We start from the raw sequence: 17,091 nt of genomic DNA, 5'->3' as shown, positions 1-17,091 counted from the left end.
TCATGGGTATCAGATATAGAAATATTGATAATGATTTTATAACATAGCAAAATCCCATTGAGCTAGGCCTATAAACAAAACAAAATAAAGCTGGGGGTTACTGCATAGTGGAAAATTGTATTAGGGGTCACGGACCTTAAAAGATTGAGAACCGCTGTCCTAGAGTAACCCAATGATAACCCCATTGTCAGACGATAAAACAGTGCCTAGTATAGTCACATTAGAGTCATTATTCTAAAATTGTCTTGGTTGTTTACTAAAATCAAAGTGTACTTTAATTCTGCCCAGATCCTTGTCTTCCTGGCTACTACTCTAAAGATGGTCTTCAACCTTGTCTTCCATGCCCAAGAGGTTTCTATCAAAGTTCTTCACAGGCAAAAAGTTGTTCCGAATGTTCCTCTAATTTTATGACAGACAGAGTGGCCTCCACTTCTGCTTCAGATTGTAAGGATGGAGGTAAGAACCTGAGGCATATACTTGTAGTCTCATTAAATAGAAAAGTATCTGCTGAAGTCACTAGTAGTTATTAGCCATATTGAGTAGTGCATATACCATCAAACCCATGTGATAAGTGATCCTAAATTGAATTACATTTTTTTTCCATACAAAACGTTTGTATCAATAATACAATAATAAACTTAATTCAACTTTTTAACTGAAATATTATGGAATCTATTGGATGATATTTTGTTTTCCCAGTGCTGTCTCTATGTGACAACTTAAAATGTTTCAATGGAGGTACTTGTCAAGTCAGTGGCCATCAAGTTTATTGTATTTGTCCAGAAGGTGAGAAACAATTTCTTGGTACACACTTCACAAATTCAAAGCTTGCTATCTTGAAAATCAAATGCTATTTTGATAATCAAAAATTTTTAGCCGATAGTTTTTAAAAATTAAATGAAATCTTTTGCTCTTTTTATAAACTTTGATTTTTTAAAAATATTTTAAAACCTTAGATTTAATATAAAATAGAGAAAATCTAAACATATTTTATTTTATTATATTAAACATATTTGGAACTCACTCCCCATTGATGTCAGATAGACAACTGCTACACTACTTTTAAGAAGAGCATTAAGACTTTATTTGTTTAAAAACTTTTTAGATTAGTTTGTCCTTTTAGCACTTGTGTTTATGTTTGTAATGTTATCACAATGCCTTGAGCCTACATTTTGTTTGTTAACAGGGCTTTATTAATTAAATTATTAATTATTATTATTATTATATTTTTTAATGAATAGTTTTTTTTTTAAATGTATTGAAATATATTAATAAAAAAAGTCTTTTACAAAAATAAAATATTCAGAAATTCTCACTTTTTTTTATGTTATTAATAATATTATGTAAAATGTAAATAGCTTTAAAAAGTGTGTCAGCACTATCATAAATGTCAACTCATTACTATCCTTTTTCTGTTATCAAAAGAGTATATTTCTTTTCCAGGCTCTTCTGGTAGACAATGTGAGGTCATTCTCAGCCCATGTAACTCACAGCCTTGTTACAATCAAGGAATCTGTGTCCCAACTGGATCAACAACATATAGATGTGATTGTCCATGTAAGTTATATAATAGGCTGTTACTTCAAACACAACTACATACAGTTGAAAGTAGAAATACGAAGGCTTAATATGTGAATGCAATGGTCGAACAAATGTTTGTATTAATGATTGTGCAATACATTATATTTAGCTCTACTTACAAATATAATGAATGTATTTAATATAGTTATTTCATTTTCTCTAGATGCCCATATCTCTGGTATGAATTGTGAAATTAACAACAATGATATATGCTCCACCAGTTCTTGTGGTAATGATGGTATATGTCAGCCAGGGCTCAATAATTTTACTTGTCATTGTCCATCCTACAGTCCCTACACAAATGGACCAGCAGGGTAAATTGTTTGGCTTAAGCTTAGACTACTTCCAAACATGTTTTAAATAGTTTCTAATCTGTTGACCTAAATTGTTTCAAAATGGAAAGCTTATGTTGGCCACATTATAAAACTTTTGAGTCTCTGAAGGCAGGAGACTTATAGACTTGTCTACCCTTCTCACCTATAATTGGTATGAAAACGCATTAAGGATAATTTGACTAAAGCTTATAAACTACATGAATACTTTGCATCATCTTTTTAAGCAATGAAAAAAAGTATTTTTTAAAAATCAATATATACTTTAATGCTATTGGTTCAAACTTAATACTAATCTTTGGTTAAAACTAAGCTTAATAAGTAGAGTCAAATGCAATAATAACTTACAGTTAAATGTAATAATAAGGAAAAGATAATTACAACAATGATGGAGAAGCATAGAATTATTATTGAATAAAAAAAAAAAATTAATTTAATTTAAACAATAATGTATCTGAAACAGAAAGCAACCCATCTAGGTTACTCAGATAAAGTAGGAATGAATACATAAACAATGTAATATCTAAAGATAACAACAAAAACCTATGGTCATACATTAAGTCTAAGAAAATGGAAACAACAGGCATAGCGCCATTAAAAGATGAACATAATATATTACAAAATGATAATGAAACTAAAGCAAACATCCTAAACAAATACTTTGCATCAGCATTCTCAGCCCCAGGAGACAAAGACATATTACTGAATTTGAACCAAGTAGACAACATAGAAGATATAGTAGTACAAGAAAATGGAATTCAAAAACTATTAGCCAACACCAAACCAAATAAAGCTTTTGGACCTGATGGTATTCCAGCTAGATTACTCAAAGAACTAAGCAATGAGCTAGCCCCAGTGTTCAAAATACTCTTTCAGGCTTCACTTAACGAGGGCAGAGTACCAAAGGACTGGAAAGAAGCTAATGTCACCCCCCTATTTAAAAAAGGAGAAAAATCTGACCCAGGAAACTACAGACCAGTATCACTTACCAGCATCACATGTAAAATCCTAGAACACATAATATGTAGCAACATCATAAACCACTTAGACAAACATAATGTCCTCACACCATACCAACATGGCTTTAGGAAATATAGATCATGTGAAACACAACTTATAGGACTAATTGATGATTTTTCAAAAGGTTTAGATAATAGTGAACAAATAGATGCTATCTTACTAGATTTTTCTAAGGCTTTTGACAAAGTTCACCACCATAGTTTGCTTAAAAAATTAAAATATTTCGGCATTAATGGTCCACTGCATCAGTGGATTAAAGATTTTCTGATAGGGAGAGAACAAACTGTAATGATAAATGGCTCTAAATCAACACCGATAACAGTAAACTCAGGTGTACCTCAAGGAACAGTCTTGGGTCCACTACTATTTTTAATTTACATAAATGACTTACCAAATTGCATTACTTCAGGAACAAAAGTCAGATTATTTGCAGACGATTGCATAATATATAGAACAATAAAAACAACACAAGACACAGATATTTTAAAAAAAGGGAATTAGATGAATTACAGAAATGGGAATCAAATTGGAGCATGTCTTTCCACCCAGAAAAATGTCAGTTGTTAAGAGTAACAAAAAAACTAAAACAAATTAATTCCACTTATCTTATTCATGGCAAACCAGTAACACAGACTAAAAACGCAAAATACCTAGGTGTTATAATAAATGAAAAACTGTCATGGAATCCACATATTGATGAAACTACAAAAAAATCAAACAAAGCATTAGGATTTATTAAAAGAAATTTCTATAAATCAAATAAGAACATAAAACTAAAATGTTATTTAACCTTGGTTAGGCCAATAATAGAATATGCATCCTCCGTTTGGGACCCCTCAACTCAAGAAAACATTAAGAAACTAGAACAGACACAAAATAGAGCAGTGCGATTCATAACAAACGAATATTCACATTTGACTAGAGTAACACCTTTAGTAAAATCCCTAAATTTAGAAAGCCTTCAGGACAGAAGGCTCAAAAGTAAAGTAGCAATCATACATAAAACACTGAACCATAATCTTCAAATACAAAAACAAAATTTAATAAAATACTCTGAAAGACACAAAGATAAAGGCACATTCCTCGTCCCATATGCTAGGACAAATTTGTACAAATACTCCTTCTTCCCTAGTGCTATTAGAGCATGGAATGGGTTGCCTGAGCTAGCCAGGAAAACCAGTGACTTGGCAGAATTTAAGTCATTGGTTAATATGCATGACTAAATGCATGACGCGTAGGACGTAATCATCTTCTTTTTTGAAGTAACGTCTGTATTATATAAGATAAGATAAGATAACTACTACCAGCCTTCAAAATAAAATACTTAATCAGACCACTGTCTAGGTAAAGTATTCAAGACCTTAAAGAAACTTGAAATCGTGTATCTCACGCAATAAATTATATTTAAAAATACTAACCAATACATAAATATGTAGAACATTTCCTAGATTACTCCAATGTTCTTGCTCTACACCTTCATAGCTTTACTGCACGTAAAAGAATAAAAAAAAATTCTTGAAAGATATTCAAAAGTAGTGTTATCAATTCAGAGATTTAAAAATGTAGCATATATTCAATGTACACATATCAGTGGTCTTAGGTTGGAATCTCTGTATAGATTGGAATTTTGAATTTAGGGATTTTCAGTATGCCCACCCAACTCTATTGGTACCTGACATTGGTATTTGTGTTGGCTTTATTACACCCTAATTAACAATCGTCCCTAACCGACATTTACATCATCTATCCTATAGATCACCTTATAAATTGAAAGGTCTGATTGAGTTACTTGACTACTCTTTAAATAAACTAAACAAATAGTAAACAGTCCTTTATTTTTAAACGTATTTGCTACATTAATATTTTCTTGCAAAAATCACATTCTTGTTTTAAAACTGGCAAAACATGGATGTCATTCATATTTATCCATTAAGTTAAAAGCCCAAAGCTGTGAGGGACTGTAATTTAGACTTTGCCATTGTTTTTGAAAAATTTCAGATTGTGTGATCAACTTCGTAACCCATGCAATGATGTTCCATGTGAGAATGGAGCCACATGTCAGGCTTATGGAAACATTAGAAGAACTTGTCAATGTTTACCTGGCTACACTGGGGACTCATGTCAAATTGATATGGGTAAGTGTGATGTAGTGATTAAATGAAAATTAATGAAATCTATTTAAAGTAGGTAAAAACAGAGGCAACAAATAAAGCACTGAAAGTTTCCATCATTCTCAGGTATTACCCAGAAGTCATTTCTTTACTGAAGTCTTGGCTTTATGTGTGTATTTATAAATTCACATTTGTGCAATTTTTAACAATACCGGTATGCTATACCTAGGATCTTTTTATACCATCTTTTAATTATTTGTTTGTAAACTTATTTGTTTGTTAACTTGGCATATTTCTGCATGTCTTAAATTTATTTCCTAAATGTAATGAAGTGTTTGTTTCTTCTGATCCAAAGATTCATGCCAGTCCTCACCTTGTAAAAACAATGGCAGTTGTCATGATGGACCGTCCAATACATTTGTGTGTATATGTCCTGAAAAGTTTAGTGGTGACCTTTGTGAGATAAGAATAAATAGATGCACATCTGCTTCATGCCCAGCATTTGCATATTGTGTAGATGATTATCTGACCAATCAGATGCTTTGTTTATGTCAAGAAGGATTTATTCAAGATGGTGAGTAGCAAAATAGTTTACAGCAGCTTGTTTTGTTTTTATTTTGCAAAATTTCAATTTGATCCAAGAATAGGAAATCAGAGTAAAAACTTGCAAAAAGTATCTTCCCAGACAGACAGACGGATGGATTGAGTTAATATAAGCTTTGTAAAATGGATTAGAAAGCTTTGTAACTAAAGAGAAATCATAGCAATCAAATTCTCCTAAGTTTTCAAAGAAAATGGTGCTTTATTTGTAGAGACATCAATAAAATGACATGGATTGTCTGGCTCTTATCCAAATCCAAATTGATCATATTATCTCAGATATGGAGACAATTATCTGTGGCATTTTACGCCTCGAGAGACGATCTTTTCCCTTTGCAACTTCTTGTGTGACTAAAGAGGCCAATCCTTGATACACAGCTGCGATCGCAGGTTGGGCATATATAATCACCAGGCGCCGTTGCATTTTCACCCTTCTTTCTGCTTCTGTTGTGTATGACATCTGCAATCTGTGACCCTTTCTTTATGCTCTCTCTCCATGTGGATCTGTCCAGTGCCACCTCTTCCCAGTTGCCAGTGTCGATTTTGAAGAGCTTCATGTCGCGTTTGCATACATCCGCATAACGTAAAAGTGGGCGACCAGCGGCTCTCCTGCCTTCTATTACATCGCCATACAGGATGTCCTGTGGAAGTCGACCTACTGGCATTCTACGAACGTGGCCAAGCCAGCCAAGGCGTCTGCTGCTGATAACAGAGCGGATGTCCTGGCATCCTGCTCTATGTAGCACTTCCTCATTGGTTATCTTATCTTGCCACCTTATTTTAATGATCCGCCTTAGGCATCGGAGGTGGAAGACATTCAGCTTTTTTTCCTGCCATGAGTAGGTTGACCATGTTTCACTTCCGTACAGCAAGGTGCTCAACACACAGGTCCGGTAGACTAGGGCTTTAGTACTGCTAGTCAGCAATATGTTGTCCCAGACTCTTTTCTGCAACCGTGACATGGTGGCCATTGCCTTGGCTATCCTGTTGTTTATGTCTTTATCCAGTAGAGTGTTGTTGGATATGATGGAGCCAAGGTAACAAAAGTGATCAACAATTTCTAGTGGTTGGCCATTAATGCTTACTTGAGGTGCAGTGCAGTAGACAGGAGAAGAATATGCCAAACAGAGTAGGTGCGAGCACACATCCCTGCTTGACACCACTGCAAACCTTAAAAGGTGCTGATTGGGCTCCATTGAATTTGACAGTACATTTAGTTTCCTCGTGAAAACACTCAATTAACTTCAGTAGTTTGGGAGGGCAACCTATTTTCCTCAGGAGTTTGAAAAGGCCACTTCTGCTGACCATGTCAAAAGCTTTAGTCAAATCAACAAAAACACTGTAAAGGGGTCTGTCTCTCTCTCTGAATTTCTCCTGCAGTAGTCGTAGAGAAGATATCATGTCTATAGTGGATCTACCGCTCCTGAATCCACACTGAGACTCTGGGTAGACTCTAGAAGCTATCACTTGCAGCCTGGATAGTGCCACTCTAGCAAAGATTTTACCCACTATACTGAGGAGAGAGTTACCCCTATAGTTGTTGCAGTCACTCCGATCCCCTTTGTTCTTGTATATTGTGACTATAGTTGCGTCACGCATGTCCTGTGGGACATGACCTGTTTCCCAACAGCGGCAGAGGAGAATATAGAGTTCAGGGAGCAGGAGTGATTCGTTGACTTTCACTACTTCCACTGGGATACCATCACTCCCAGGAGATTTTCTATTTTTTAAGCAGTTAATTGCTTTTTTGAGGTCACTAAGGCTCGGAAGCTCATCTAGGCATTCCAGTACTGGAAGATCTGGTAGAGAAGCCAGGGCGACATCGTCTACTGTATTCTGTGTGGCATAGACTTCGAGGTAGTGTTCTGTCCATCGTTCTAGCTGCTTGGTTTGATCTGTAATTTTTTCTCCTGATTTGGATAGAAGGGGGGCAGGCTTAGACACTGTTGGACCCAGGGCCGCTTTAATGACATCAAATAGAGCTTTGCTATTTCCTGAGTGGAGACTGTCTTGGATTCTGTTGCAGGTATCCCTCCAAAAGTTGTTAGCACATTTTCTAGCCATTTGTTTCGCCTCTTTATTAGCACATTTGAAGGCCTCCAAAGATTTTGGATTAGGCTTTGTCTTGTGAGCGAGGTGTGCAGATCGTTTTTTCTCGATGCAAGGTTCCATATGTGCTAGATTCGCCTCAAACCAGTCTACATTTTTGTGTTTTTGAGGCCCAAAGGCGGTGATTGCCGAACTGTAGATTACGTCTCTTAATTTCTCCCATCTGATAGAGATGTCTTCTTCATCACTTAACGAGGGGATTGAACTGTTTAGGAGCTCGCCAAAGAGTGCACACTTCTCTGGGTCACCTACATGGTTGACGTTAATTCGCCTAGTTCTGGGTTGAGTGGAAGTGTAAGCCTTCTTGAGAAGTAGCTTTATTTTGCTTAGCACTAGTGAATGGTCTGAGTTGCAGTCCGCACTATGGTATGAACGGGTGTGGATGACACTTTTCAGATCCGTCCTTCGGGTGATGCAGATGTCAAGCTGGTGCCACCTTTTTGAGCGTGGGTGCTGCCAAGAGACTTTATGGCGTTCCTTGCCAGAGAAGAATGTATTTGTTATACACAGTTCATGAGAGCTACAGAACTCGAGTAGCCTTTGGCCATTGTCATTTATTTTGCCAACACCATGAGGTCCCAAGCATTTTGGCCATGCATCATTTTCATCACCAACACGGGCATTAAAGTCTCCATTTATATAGAGGTGCTCGGATTTTGGCATACTTTTAATTACGTCCTCTAGAGCTTGAAAGAATCTGTCTTTGTCCTCTTCCGGTGCAGCAAGGGTTGGTGAGTAAGCACAGATTATATTAACTTTGCTTGCGGTGATGCAAATTTCATGTGTGCTACTCTTTCATTGCCAATGGGAAACATTGCAATGCAGGGGACGAGACTGTTTCTTATTGCGAAGCCGACGCCATGTATTCTAGGGCTTTGTTCTGGTTTTCCTTGCCAGTAGAATTTATAGTTGCTTTCTGTAAGAGATCCACTGTCTGCCAGTCTTGTTTCTTGCAGGCAGGCCACATCAATGTTTAGTCTGCTGAGTTCTCTGTCGATAATAGCTGTTTGTGCATGTCGGTGACGAGTTCAGGGTCAGTATTGAAGCCAGGACACATTGTCCGTATGTTCCAGCTTGCTAAACGCATTAATGTTGAGGGTTTTCTTTTGATTTTATTTGCAGGTGCGGGTGAGCAGCTTGCTTTTTGATTTTGTCTTAGTACCAAGCACCCAGTGGTGCGGCAAGCTGTGGCGGGATAGCACTTTATTGTCCGAGGGCTGCTCGGCTTAAGGCAGGCAGTAGCTATCCAGTGAGGCTAAAAAGCCCCTCCTACCGTCAAGAGTGGTCCCTGGCGTTCCAGCTTACGCCAATCAGCTAGGAACTTATCACCGGTAACTACCACTCTCCGTGTTTTTTCAAAGACATTACTGTCAGAGATGGAGTGACCTCTCCATTGCTGGGGGAAAGCCTGGGCGGTAAATTTGCGAGTGCTGGGCTGTGAAAGGGGAGCAATTTTGTAAGTCTCTCTTGCCAGTACATAGCCTCTCCACAGCAAGTCCTATGCAGTACCTCCTCGGGGTGGCAGATGGAAACTGAGGCTGCGAAGCCTCAGGCTAAACTGCAAGGGTCTCGGAGGAGGTTTGGCCCCAAGATGTGAGGCAGGCATGGCCCGTCGGCGTGCGGACACGCCCTGTTGCCCACAAACCAAACCCCTAGCTATAGGTCAATAGCCGCACTGCCTTGTGTGTGTGTCCCTGTAAGGTCTAAGGCTAAGGGAGTAAACCCTAACAGAAAATCCGGTCCTGGAGCCCCGTAGGCGGAGGGACAGTAGTAAGACTTCTGCACTCTGGCAAACTCCTGCAGCCACCTGTCCCCAAATTGTGATGGCTCGCCATCCCTTTGGACCCCGTCAGTATGGAAGAGAGGCGTGTGCTGACGTGTGGGGAGACAATTATATGTGGTCATATTATAACTAATTTTTTTATTGAAATTAAGGAATGGATTCAAAGGAAACTGTCACTGTTAGTTAAGTAAAGTCCTTGTATGCTACTACCAAGATTGATGTGCATTATTAGTTTCTACTATACCTGTTACAGAGACAAATCATTGGCATAAGTTATGAAACTGTAATGCAATTGAAAGCATTATCAATGTTTTGTCAATGTTGTCAAGCGACATAGTATAAGGTCCTTACTTTATTAATATTATTTAAGTAATTACTTAGAATGAACTTATGACTTATTCAGTCTATGAACTTATATATGACTTATTATTTTCATATTTATTTCTGATTACTTGTCATTCACATCATTCACTTCAACATCATTGTATAAATATCATTGTATTAAATTCATATTTTATTTTAAATCATCATATGCATTCTTTATTAGTTTATGTACAACTGAATGTGTATGGTGTGTCTGTTAGGCAGAACATCGGGACTAGTATAATTATCAAGTAAAATGAAAATATAGTTATTCTTTAATACACACACATAATGTATTTAAAATTATACTTTATTTCTCAGATATTTAAATATCTAATAATACATAATCAAAGTCCTGACAGAAACCATATTTTGATGTGGATCAATTGAATGAGCCAGATATAAGAAACAATTATGCTCATTATGACAATTTCTCATATTGTTCTCATATAGTTGAATGTTTAAGGAAATTTAACCAAAAAAAATTAACCAATATATAAATTAAATTGAATCTAACAAAAACAAAATATGACTTACTACATAGAAAAGCATCAAATTAAAAGAATATTTGTAAAAAAAAACTGTTAATAGTTAATTGGGCAAAGATTCTAAAACATTTCTAGAAAATTGAGCTAAAATCAGCCATCAGGATATTCAGTAGTAAAATGTTTGGTAGAGTATGTACTACAACCGTCCTGACCGCTATTGTCTTGGAGCTGCTGCAACTATTACTAGGCTATGAAAACATAAAAAATAAACTGTAGTTCACAATTACTCAACCATAGTTTCTCACTACTCCTCTTTCTGACTAACCAATACAAAATTGGATTAAACATTCTCACAAACTTTCATCCCTTTTAAAATGTCTGCATGATTCTTCTATAGGTTAATAGGGAAAATCTTAATTCATAACAGACATATTACATAGTCTGAAAAAAAAATGATTTATCACTACAGAATCATTAACTAGTAAGGATTCCAATTGTATTTCATCATCACTGTATGTCCATGTCCTCAGTACTAGGTACTTGTGTACAAAATCTCTATGATGCCTGTAATCCCAGCCCATGTCAGAATGGAGGAACTTGTTACAAAAATGGTGATTCTTACATATGCAACTGTATCACAGGTTAGTAATACCAATCTTTTGTATCTTTTATTATGTTGCATTACTCATTATGTAATTACGAAAAGATTTAGGTTCACATGTAATTGATAAAAGATTAGGTTCACCTAATAATAATTTTATAAAGTGTGTTTGTGGCTATTTCCATAGTTTAAAGGTTAATTAAATATCTTATTTCTTTGAACTCAATTGAAATGAATTTTCTTTTATTTAGGCTATTTCATATTAAACTCTTTTAGTTTTGGTTTGAGAATAACAGTAATAACAAAAAAAGATGTAATTAGATTGATAGTTATTTTGGGTGGTGTTTTCTTTGGAAATATTTATTTTTAATGAAGAGATATAGATGTGCTTCTATTAATTAGAAACATTCTATTATGCCAAATAGAATTTACACATTAGTTTTGCTGTTTTGTTTAGATTGAATTGTATACTAGATGTACTAATACCAAGACTTACTTCAGGCTATGTAGGTGCCAACTGCCAACACAACTTTGATGACTGTGAACCAAACCCATGTCTTAATGGTGGTGTATGTACTGACTTACAGAGTCCATCAGCATCTACTCCTGGATTCACTTGTCAATGTCCTTTGGAAACTTTTGGTAGGTTCCTGTAAATAATGATAATCATACAATTGTCTGTTCATTCAAGTCTAGTCACAATAATGAATGAAACATGTATGGTTCTAAATGTGTAATTTTTATATAATAAAAATAATAGAATAAATCTTTTTATCTACTTTACATTAGGTAGTATCTGTACAGACAATGTCAATATTTGTGAAGGTACCATGAACCCTTGTAACAGACTACACAGTACCTGTATTGATTTATTTCAAGATTACTACTGTCAGTGTGATGCTGGTTATTTTGGAAAAAATTGTACAGTAAGATTTAAACTTCATCATATATTGCTAAATTATGAAACACTGCTTTTCAATTAAAAGAAAAAAAGCACTAACCTTAACAATAAATATATCAGGTTTGTTGAAAGTAATTTTTTTACATTAAAATTTGTAATCAGCCAACCTATCTTAAGTTTAAACAAATGTAATGACATCTAATCAGAATGTTCACATAATCCTCTTTTTTTTATTTCAAGAAATCTAATAACCAGCTGTGTGATTCATTCCCTTGTCAACATGGTGGAACTTGTGTAGAGTCTCTTGATTCTCATACATGTCACTGTGCCCCTGGATATACAGGATCAAACTGTGAAAGTTTTGTTGACTTTTGTCTTTCCCTGCCATGTTATAACAATGCTACATGTGTCAGCTATGAGCAAGGATATATGTGTTCCTGTATGTATGGCTACACAGGAGGCAGATGTGAAAATACTTTTGATGTTTGTCTAACTAGTAATCCTTGTCAAGGGAAGGGAAGCAAATGCATTGACAGAGATGGAGTTATCTCCTGTGCTTGTGAATCTGGTCAGTTTAATAACATGCAAAGTCATAATAAATTTATTCTATTTATTTTATGTATTTTAAAAAACATACCTGTGAAGAATTGGTCAAATTGTTTAAAAGCACATGTAGATATAATACACAAAACCTAGCACAGATGATAATTAGCATTTTAAAAAATGTAAAAAAGGAATCATGAGGTATTGGAGTTGTTTCTTTTGACAAATCTCTTCAGTTATATTTACTAAAATGTGTTTACTAAATTTTTATTACAACCTGTTTCTACGCAGTGAAAAACTTTCAAAAGTTTGCAAACATTTTTATTAAATTAAATTTGTAGATTTTGGATGTGAAAAAAATACTAGTTCAATCATGCTTTAAACAGATTGCAATGCTATTGTAAGCTCTGTTAGTAAAAGAGATGCTCATAATATGTCAAACTCAAACTTTTCTTACTAGCTTATGACCTTATCTCTGGTATAAATAACTAACAAACATTGCTTTAGAATTATATCTCTTATAAATATATTTATATTTGAAGTAGCGATTATATTGTTATGTGATTATGATGTAATTTAGGAGTTTATTGTCTTTTTTTTGCTTCTTAATTTCTTTTATTGCCAACCCATTTTAATACAGAATAATAAACCATTTGTAACTAATCAACATATTTTTGTTTGTTAAGTTATAAGCACAATCTTGTTTGTAGAAAATCTGTTAGGTCTCTGTGAGAATTTGTAATAACTATTTCAAGAACATTTAAATTCTAAAATGATTAACATCACTGTTAGGTATTTTTTAAAATTAATCTATGTTGCTTTTTTTCAAAGATTCCATTGTAGAGAGTAAAAATGTTCTTTTTTTTCCGGATGCTAGGTTACAGTGGCATATTCTGCCAAATAAAAGATGTGCAATGCTCATCAGACATTTGTCTTAATGGAGGAACATGTCAAGATAATGTGACACAAATATACTGTGATTGTCTACCAGGTTAGTACAATGGAAGATTTGAGTTGAGATCTATGTAACTGAATGGATTATAGCTTAAGGGTTATTACAAATATATTGAAGCAGAATAACTGAGGATTCATTATTTAGTTACATTTTCATTTAATATGCTAAAAATATTTTAACTATATCAACCCTTTTTTTTCCTTCCTTTGAAAATGTTGGTGGTGTTGTTTTTTTTTCCAAGTCACTGCACTTGACTAGCTTTGTTCTCTTGTCAGGATTTGAAGGATTCCACTGTGAACTAAATCCCAATGATTGCTTGTCCAATGTGTGCCCAGAAGACTCAGTCTGTATTGATGGACTGAACAGCTACACTTGCCAGTGTCTTGAAGGAAGGTTAGGAAACAGTTGTAAAAGTAGGTACTTGTATGCTGTCATTACTTTAACAACCTTTTTTTTTATTTCTTCTCTGCTTTGTATTGATTAAGTGTTGACTAATAGCAAGCTTAGTGTTTATAATTTGACTTTGTTCATAGCTGAGAAACTCCTTAATGGTTTTTGTTTTACTTTGGTCCACTAGGTTTTCCTAAATGTTAATTGCATTTCTCTATAGGTTAAAATAAGCCAAGCTTTATTTTATTTCTTTTATGATGTCTTCTTGCAGTTGTTCCTAATGACTTTGATCTGATACTAACTGCCACAAATGGATATCAGTTATCAGATTACCAACAGATGGTGCAACCTATTAATACTACTTCAGTATCTATTTCAACTTGGATCAGATACACACAGAAACACATGTCTGGCATTATCTTATCATTTTATGGATGCAGGTCAAATAATTTATAGATTTTCAAACTAGATAAAAACACATAAAAATTACCTGTTCTTTTTCAAACAATATTATAATATTATTTATTTATTATTTGATGTCTGTGTCATTTAGTATTGGTTGAAATATTCTCTCTCTGTTCATACAGCACTGAGTCAGATTATACTAGTGTCACGGAGATGGTAAGACTAGAAAGTTACCAGCCAATGAGTTTATTTTTAGAACTTAATGAACAAAGTGTGGTCATTGCTAATGTTACACTTGCTGATGGACTCTGGCACCATGTGGCTGTGACCTATGATGCTGGTTCTGGACATGTTGCCCTATACATTGATGGGTTAACTGTGTGGACAAACTCAACAATATTTACACCCTTTTTGCCTTAGTAAGTTAGATTTCTGTAGAAATCTGTAGGTTACATAAATGGATAAGAGTATAATTAAATTAAGATGACATGATAATATACAAAGTTAATATTAAATCCTTATTTGACTTTTTTTTTAATTGCTAAACTTTGTACTAATATTATATCTCAAAATTTGACATTCTTTTAAACAAAATAAACAAATGTTGGATAATTTTAAACAAATGAATTTAGGAAAAATTAGATAATTTTATTTTTCAATTAGTGAAAAAAATGGTAAATTATTGTCAAACATTCACAATACTATGTAAAGAAGGTCAATGAATAAAAACAACACAAAATACTTTTGCAGTATGTTCTAACTATTAACCTCCCTTTTCACATTTTGTTTCTGGTTAGAAATTGACTGAACTACTTCTCTATTATGTCTTACATCTTTACCTTGTTTCAGTGGCTGGTTGATACTAGGTGGTGAGTACAAGCAGGAGACTCATTCAGTCAGCCATTCTAATGGGATGATTGGTCGACTAAGTCGTGTCTACATTACCAACACAACCTTGACCCAGTCTGAAGTCAAGCTTTTAATCACTAATATTTCCTACATCCCAAATGGCTGGATCTCTGGCTTTACAACTTTAATGGCTTCTGGAAGAACAGCTCCTGTTGACTTTCAAAGTGAATTGGATTCACAAATATGTATTCTTCAAAACTCATGTAAACACCTAACTGGTAAGCTGATTTTCCATGTAAGCAAACATGGCATACATGTAGGTAATGTTAGTTTTATATGGTTTTAAATTAAATGTTATATTTGTATAAATTAAAAAATAATTATTATTGGTTTGAGTTAACATAACATTCTTATGCTTCTGTGTTCACTGAGTCGGGCCTAGTTAGAATGACATGTATTCAGCTGGATGAATTTGGTTAGGTCTCAAAATCTGAAATGAAACAAATTCTAGCTGCTAGCAGGATTTGAAACTGTTGTCACAATCAAGAACTGTATCTCTTGTCAACCTAACCATAATCTGAAAAAAGAAATAACTGTAACCTTTCTATCATTTTAAAAGGTTTCTAAAAACTAACAGCAACCATATATTTGACAATTATATTTGAAATGAGCATTGTTAAATGTATTCCCTCAGTTGTACCGGATGTGAAGTTTGTAACATGTCCATCAGATCAAGTTATTGTTACTGACAGAGTGAGTAATCCAACCTGGCAGTCCCCTACAGCACTGAACACTATTGTTGTGAGTTCCACACTTGTATCTGGTCAAACAAAGATGGGCTGGGGCATACAGGGTGCAGCATATGCAGGCTTTGACATCCTGGGCAATGCTGATATGTGTACATTCAAGATCATTACAAGGCGTAAGTTTGATACTTTTGGGTGAACTAAAAACTAACTTTAAAGGATAAAATAACTATTTTAAGATTGAATGTGTTATAAAGCAGTGACAGCTTATCAAATAAATTGCACCAAAGTGTACTTTGTTATTTATTTGTATACTTCCTAATAATTGCCTCACATTCACCAAACATTTCAACTTTCATGTCTTTTTAGTTGTGAAAAACTTTCAATTTCTGAATCTTTTTTGTGATTAAGTTGTTTTTTTTCTCTTTCAAATATGTATCCAGCAATCGTTTATAAAATGTTCTGAATTCATGTTTCAATGTCAGTATTCAGTAAGCTATCTAGCTTTCACAACCATATCAAAGTAAGAAAAAGGCAAATGACTAGATCATCTTAACAGTGGCGTAGCTAGGGTGAGAGGAGGAGGGGGAGAATATGAAAATCCCCCGGGACCCCACTCGAGGGGGGCTCCAAATTAGTGTTTTTTAGATTAAAAATTAAATATTACGCAAATTGCAGGGCCCCCAAAGAGGTCAAGCCCCCAGGCCCCCAAAAGATGGAAAATTCCTAGATACGCCCCTGCACCTTAAATTTTGTATGGAATCATGGGCACCCGCAGGTGTCAGCAAATACATTATGTACATTTTTCACAAGGGCAAACAACTCTGCCAAAGCAAAGATGGCTGCCCGATGATGGATTCAGAACTGTGTTCATGCAAGGATTCGTGAAAATATCCAAAAGCAGCTTTTGTCCGTTGCGCGTCCCACAAACTTAAACTTGTTATCATTGACCTGAATGACATTTCAGATATACGTAAAACTGTTGGTATCATCAAGAAGATTATCTATTTCTTCCTTAACAGTCTTAAGCGAGAGCATTGGTGCTAAATTAACCTTTTTTTGTGAGACACGATGAACTGAGAAATACAAATTCATTCGCGCTATAAGTCACAACTTTGAGATGACTTTGACTGTTTTAAAAATAACGGTTGTAAGTGAAACCTGACAAACTGCAAATGTGTAATGGGTGCCTGCTTCTCACGTTTTTCTGATTTAATTGTCGTCAATTATTAATCTGTTCTTAAACCAGATTCTGTGATGTTGCAGTCTGTTCATCTTAGCATAAGTGGCCGCCCAACAGCACATCAGTAGTCA

General features: G+C 34.8%; 1 protein-coding gene across 3 annotated transcripts in view; it reads left to right on the top strand.

The window, feature by feature from the left end:
• Positions 1–17,091, top strand: part of LOC106055224 (sushi, von Willebrand factor type A, EGF and pentraxin domain-containing protein 1-like) — an 88,450-nt gene that overhangs the window by 61,551 nt on the left and 9,808 nt on the right. For all 3 annotated transcript variants that reach the window (XM_056010886.1, XM_056010887.1, XM_056010888.1), the window contains 16 exons: positions 289–456; positions 700–786; positions 1,444–1,557; positions 1,745–1,895; positions 4,932–5,068; positions 5,400–5,618; positions 10,918–11,028; positions 11,490–11,634; positions 11,782–11,914; positions 12,130–12,457; positions 13,310–13,423; positions 13,663–13,800; positions 14,049–14,217; positions 14,365–14,601; positions 15,032–15,309; positions 15,726–15,953. In XM_056010886.1, the coding sequence (XP_055866861.1) occupies positions 289–456; positions 700–786; positions 1,444–1,557; positions 1,745–1,895; positions 4,932–5,068; positions 5,400–5,618; positions 10,918–11,028; positions 11,490–11,634; positions 11,782–11,914; positions 12,130–12,457; positions 13,310–13,423; positions 13,663–13,800; positions 14,049–14,217; positions 14,365–14,601; positions 15,032–15,309; positions 15,726–15,953 (2,757 nt within the window). The remainder of the gene's footprint in view (positions 1–288; positions 457–699; positions 787–1,443; positions 1,558–1,744; positions 1,896–4,931; positions 5,069–5,399; positions 5,619–10,917; positions 11,029–11,489; positions 11,635–11,781; positions 11,915–12,129; positions 12,458–13,309; positions 13,424–13,662; positions 13,801–14,048; positions 14,218–14,364; positions 14,602–15,031; positions 15,310–15,725; positions 15,954–17,091) is intronic.

Source organism: Biomphalaria glabrata, chromosome 14 (assembly GCF_947242115.1).
Source record: "Biomphalaria glabrata chromosome 14, xgBioGlab47.1, whole genome shotgun sequence".
NCBI lineage: Eukaryota > Metazoa > Mollusca > Gastropoda > Planorbidae > Biomphalaria > Biomphalaria glabrata.
The sequence above is the reverse complement of the archived record's forward strand: the minus strand, read 5'-3'. Positions and strand labels throughout refer to the sequence as shown.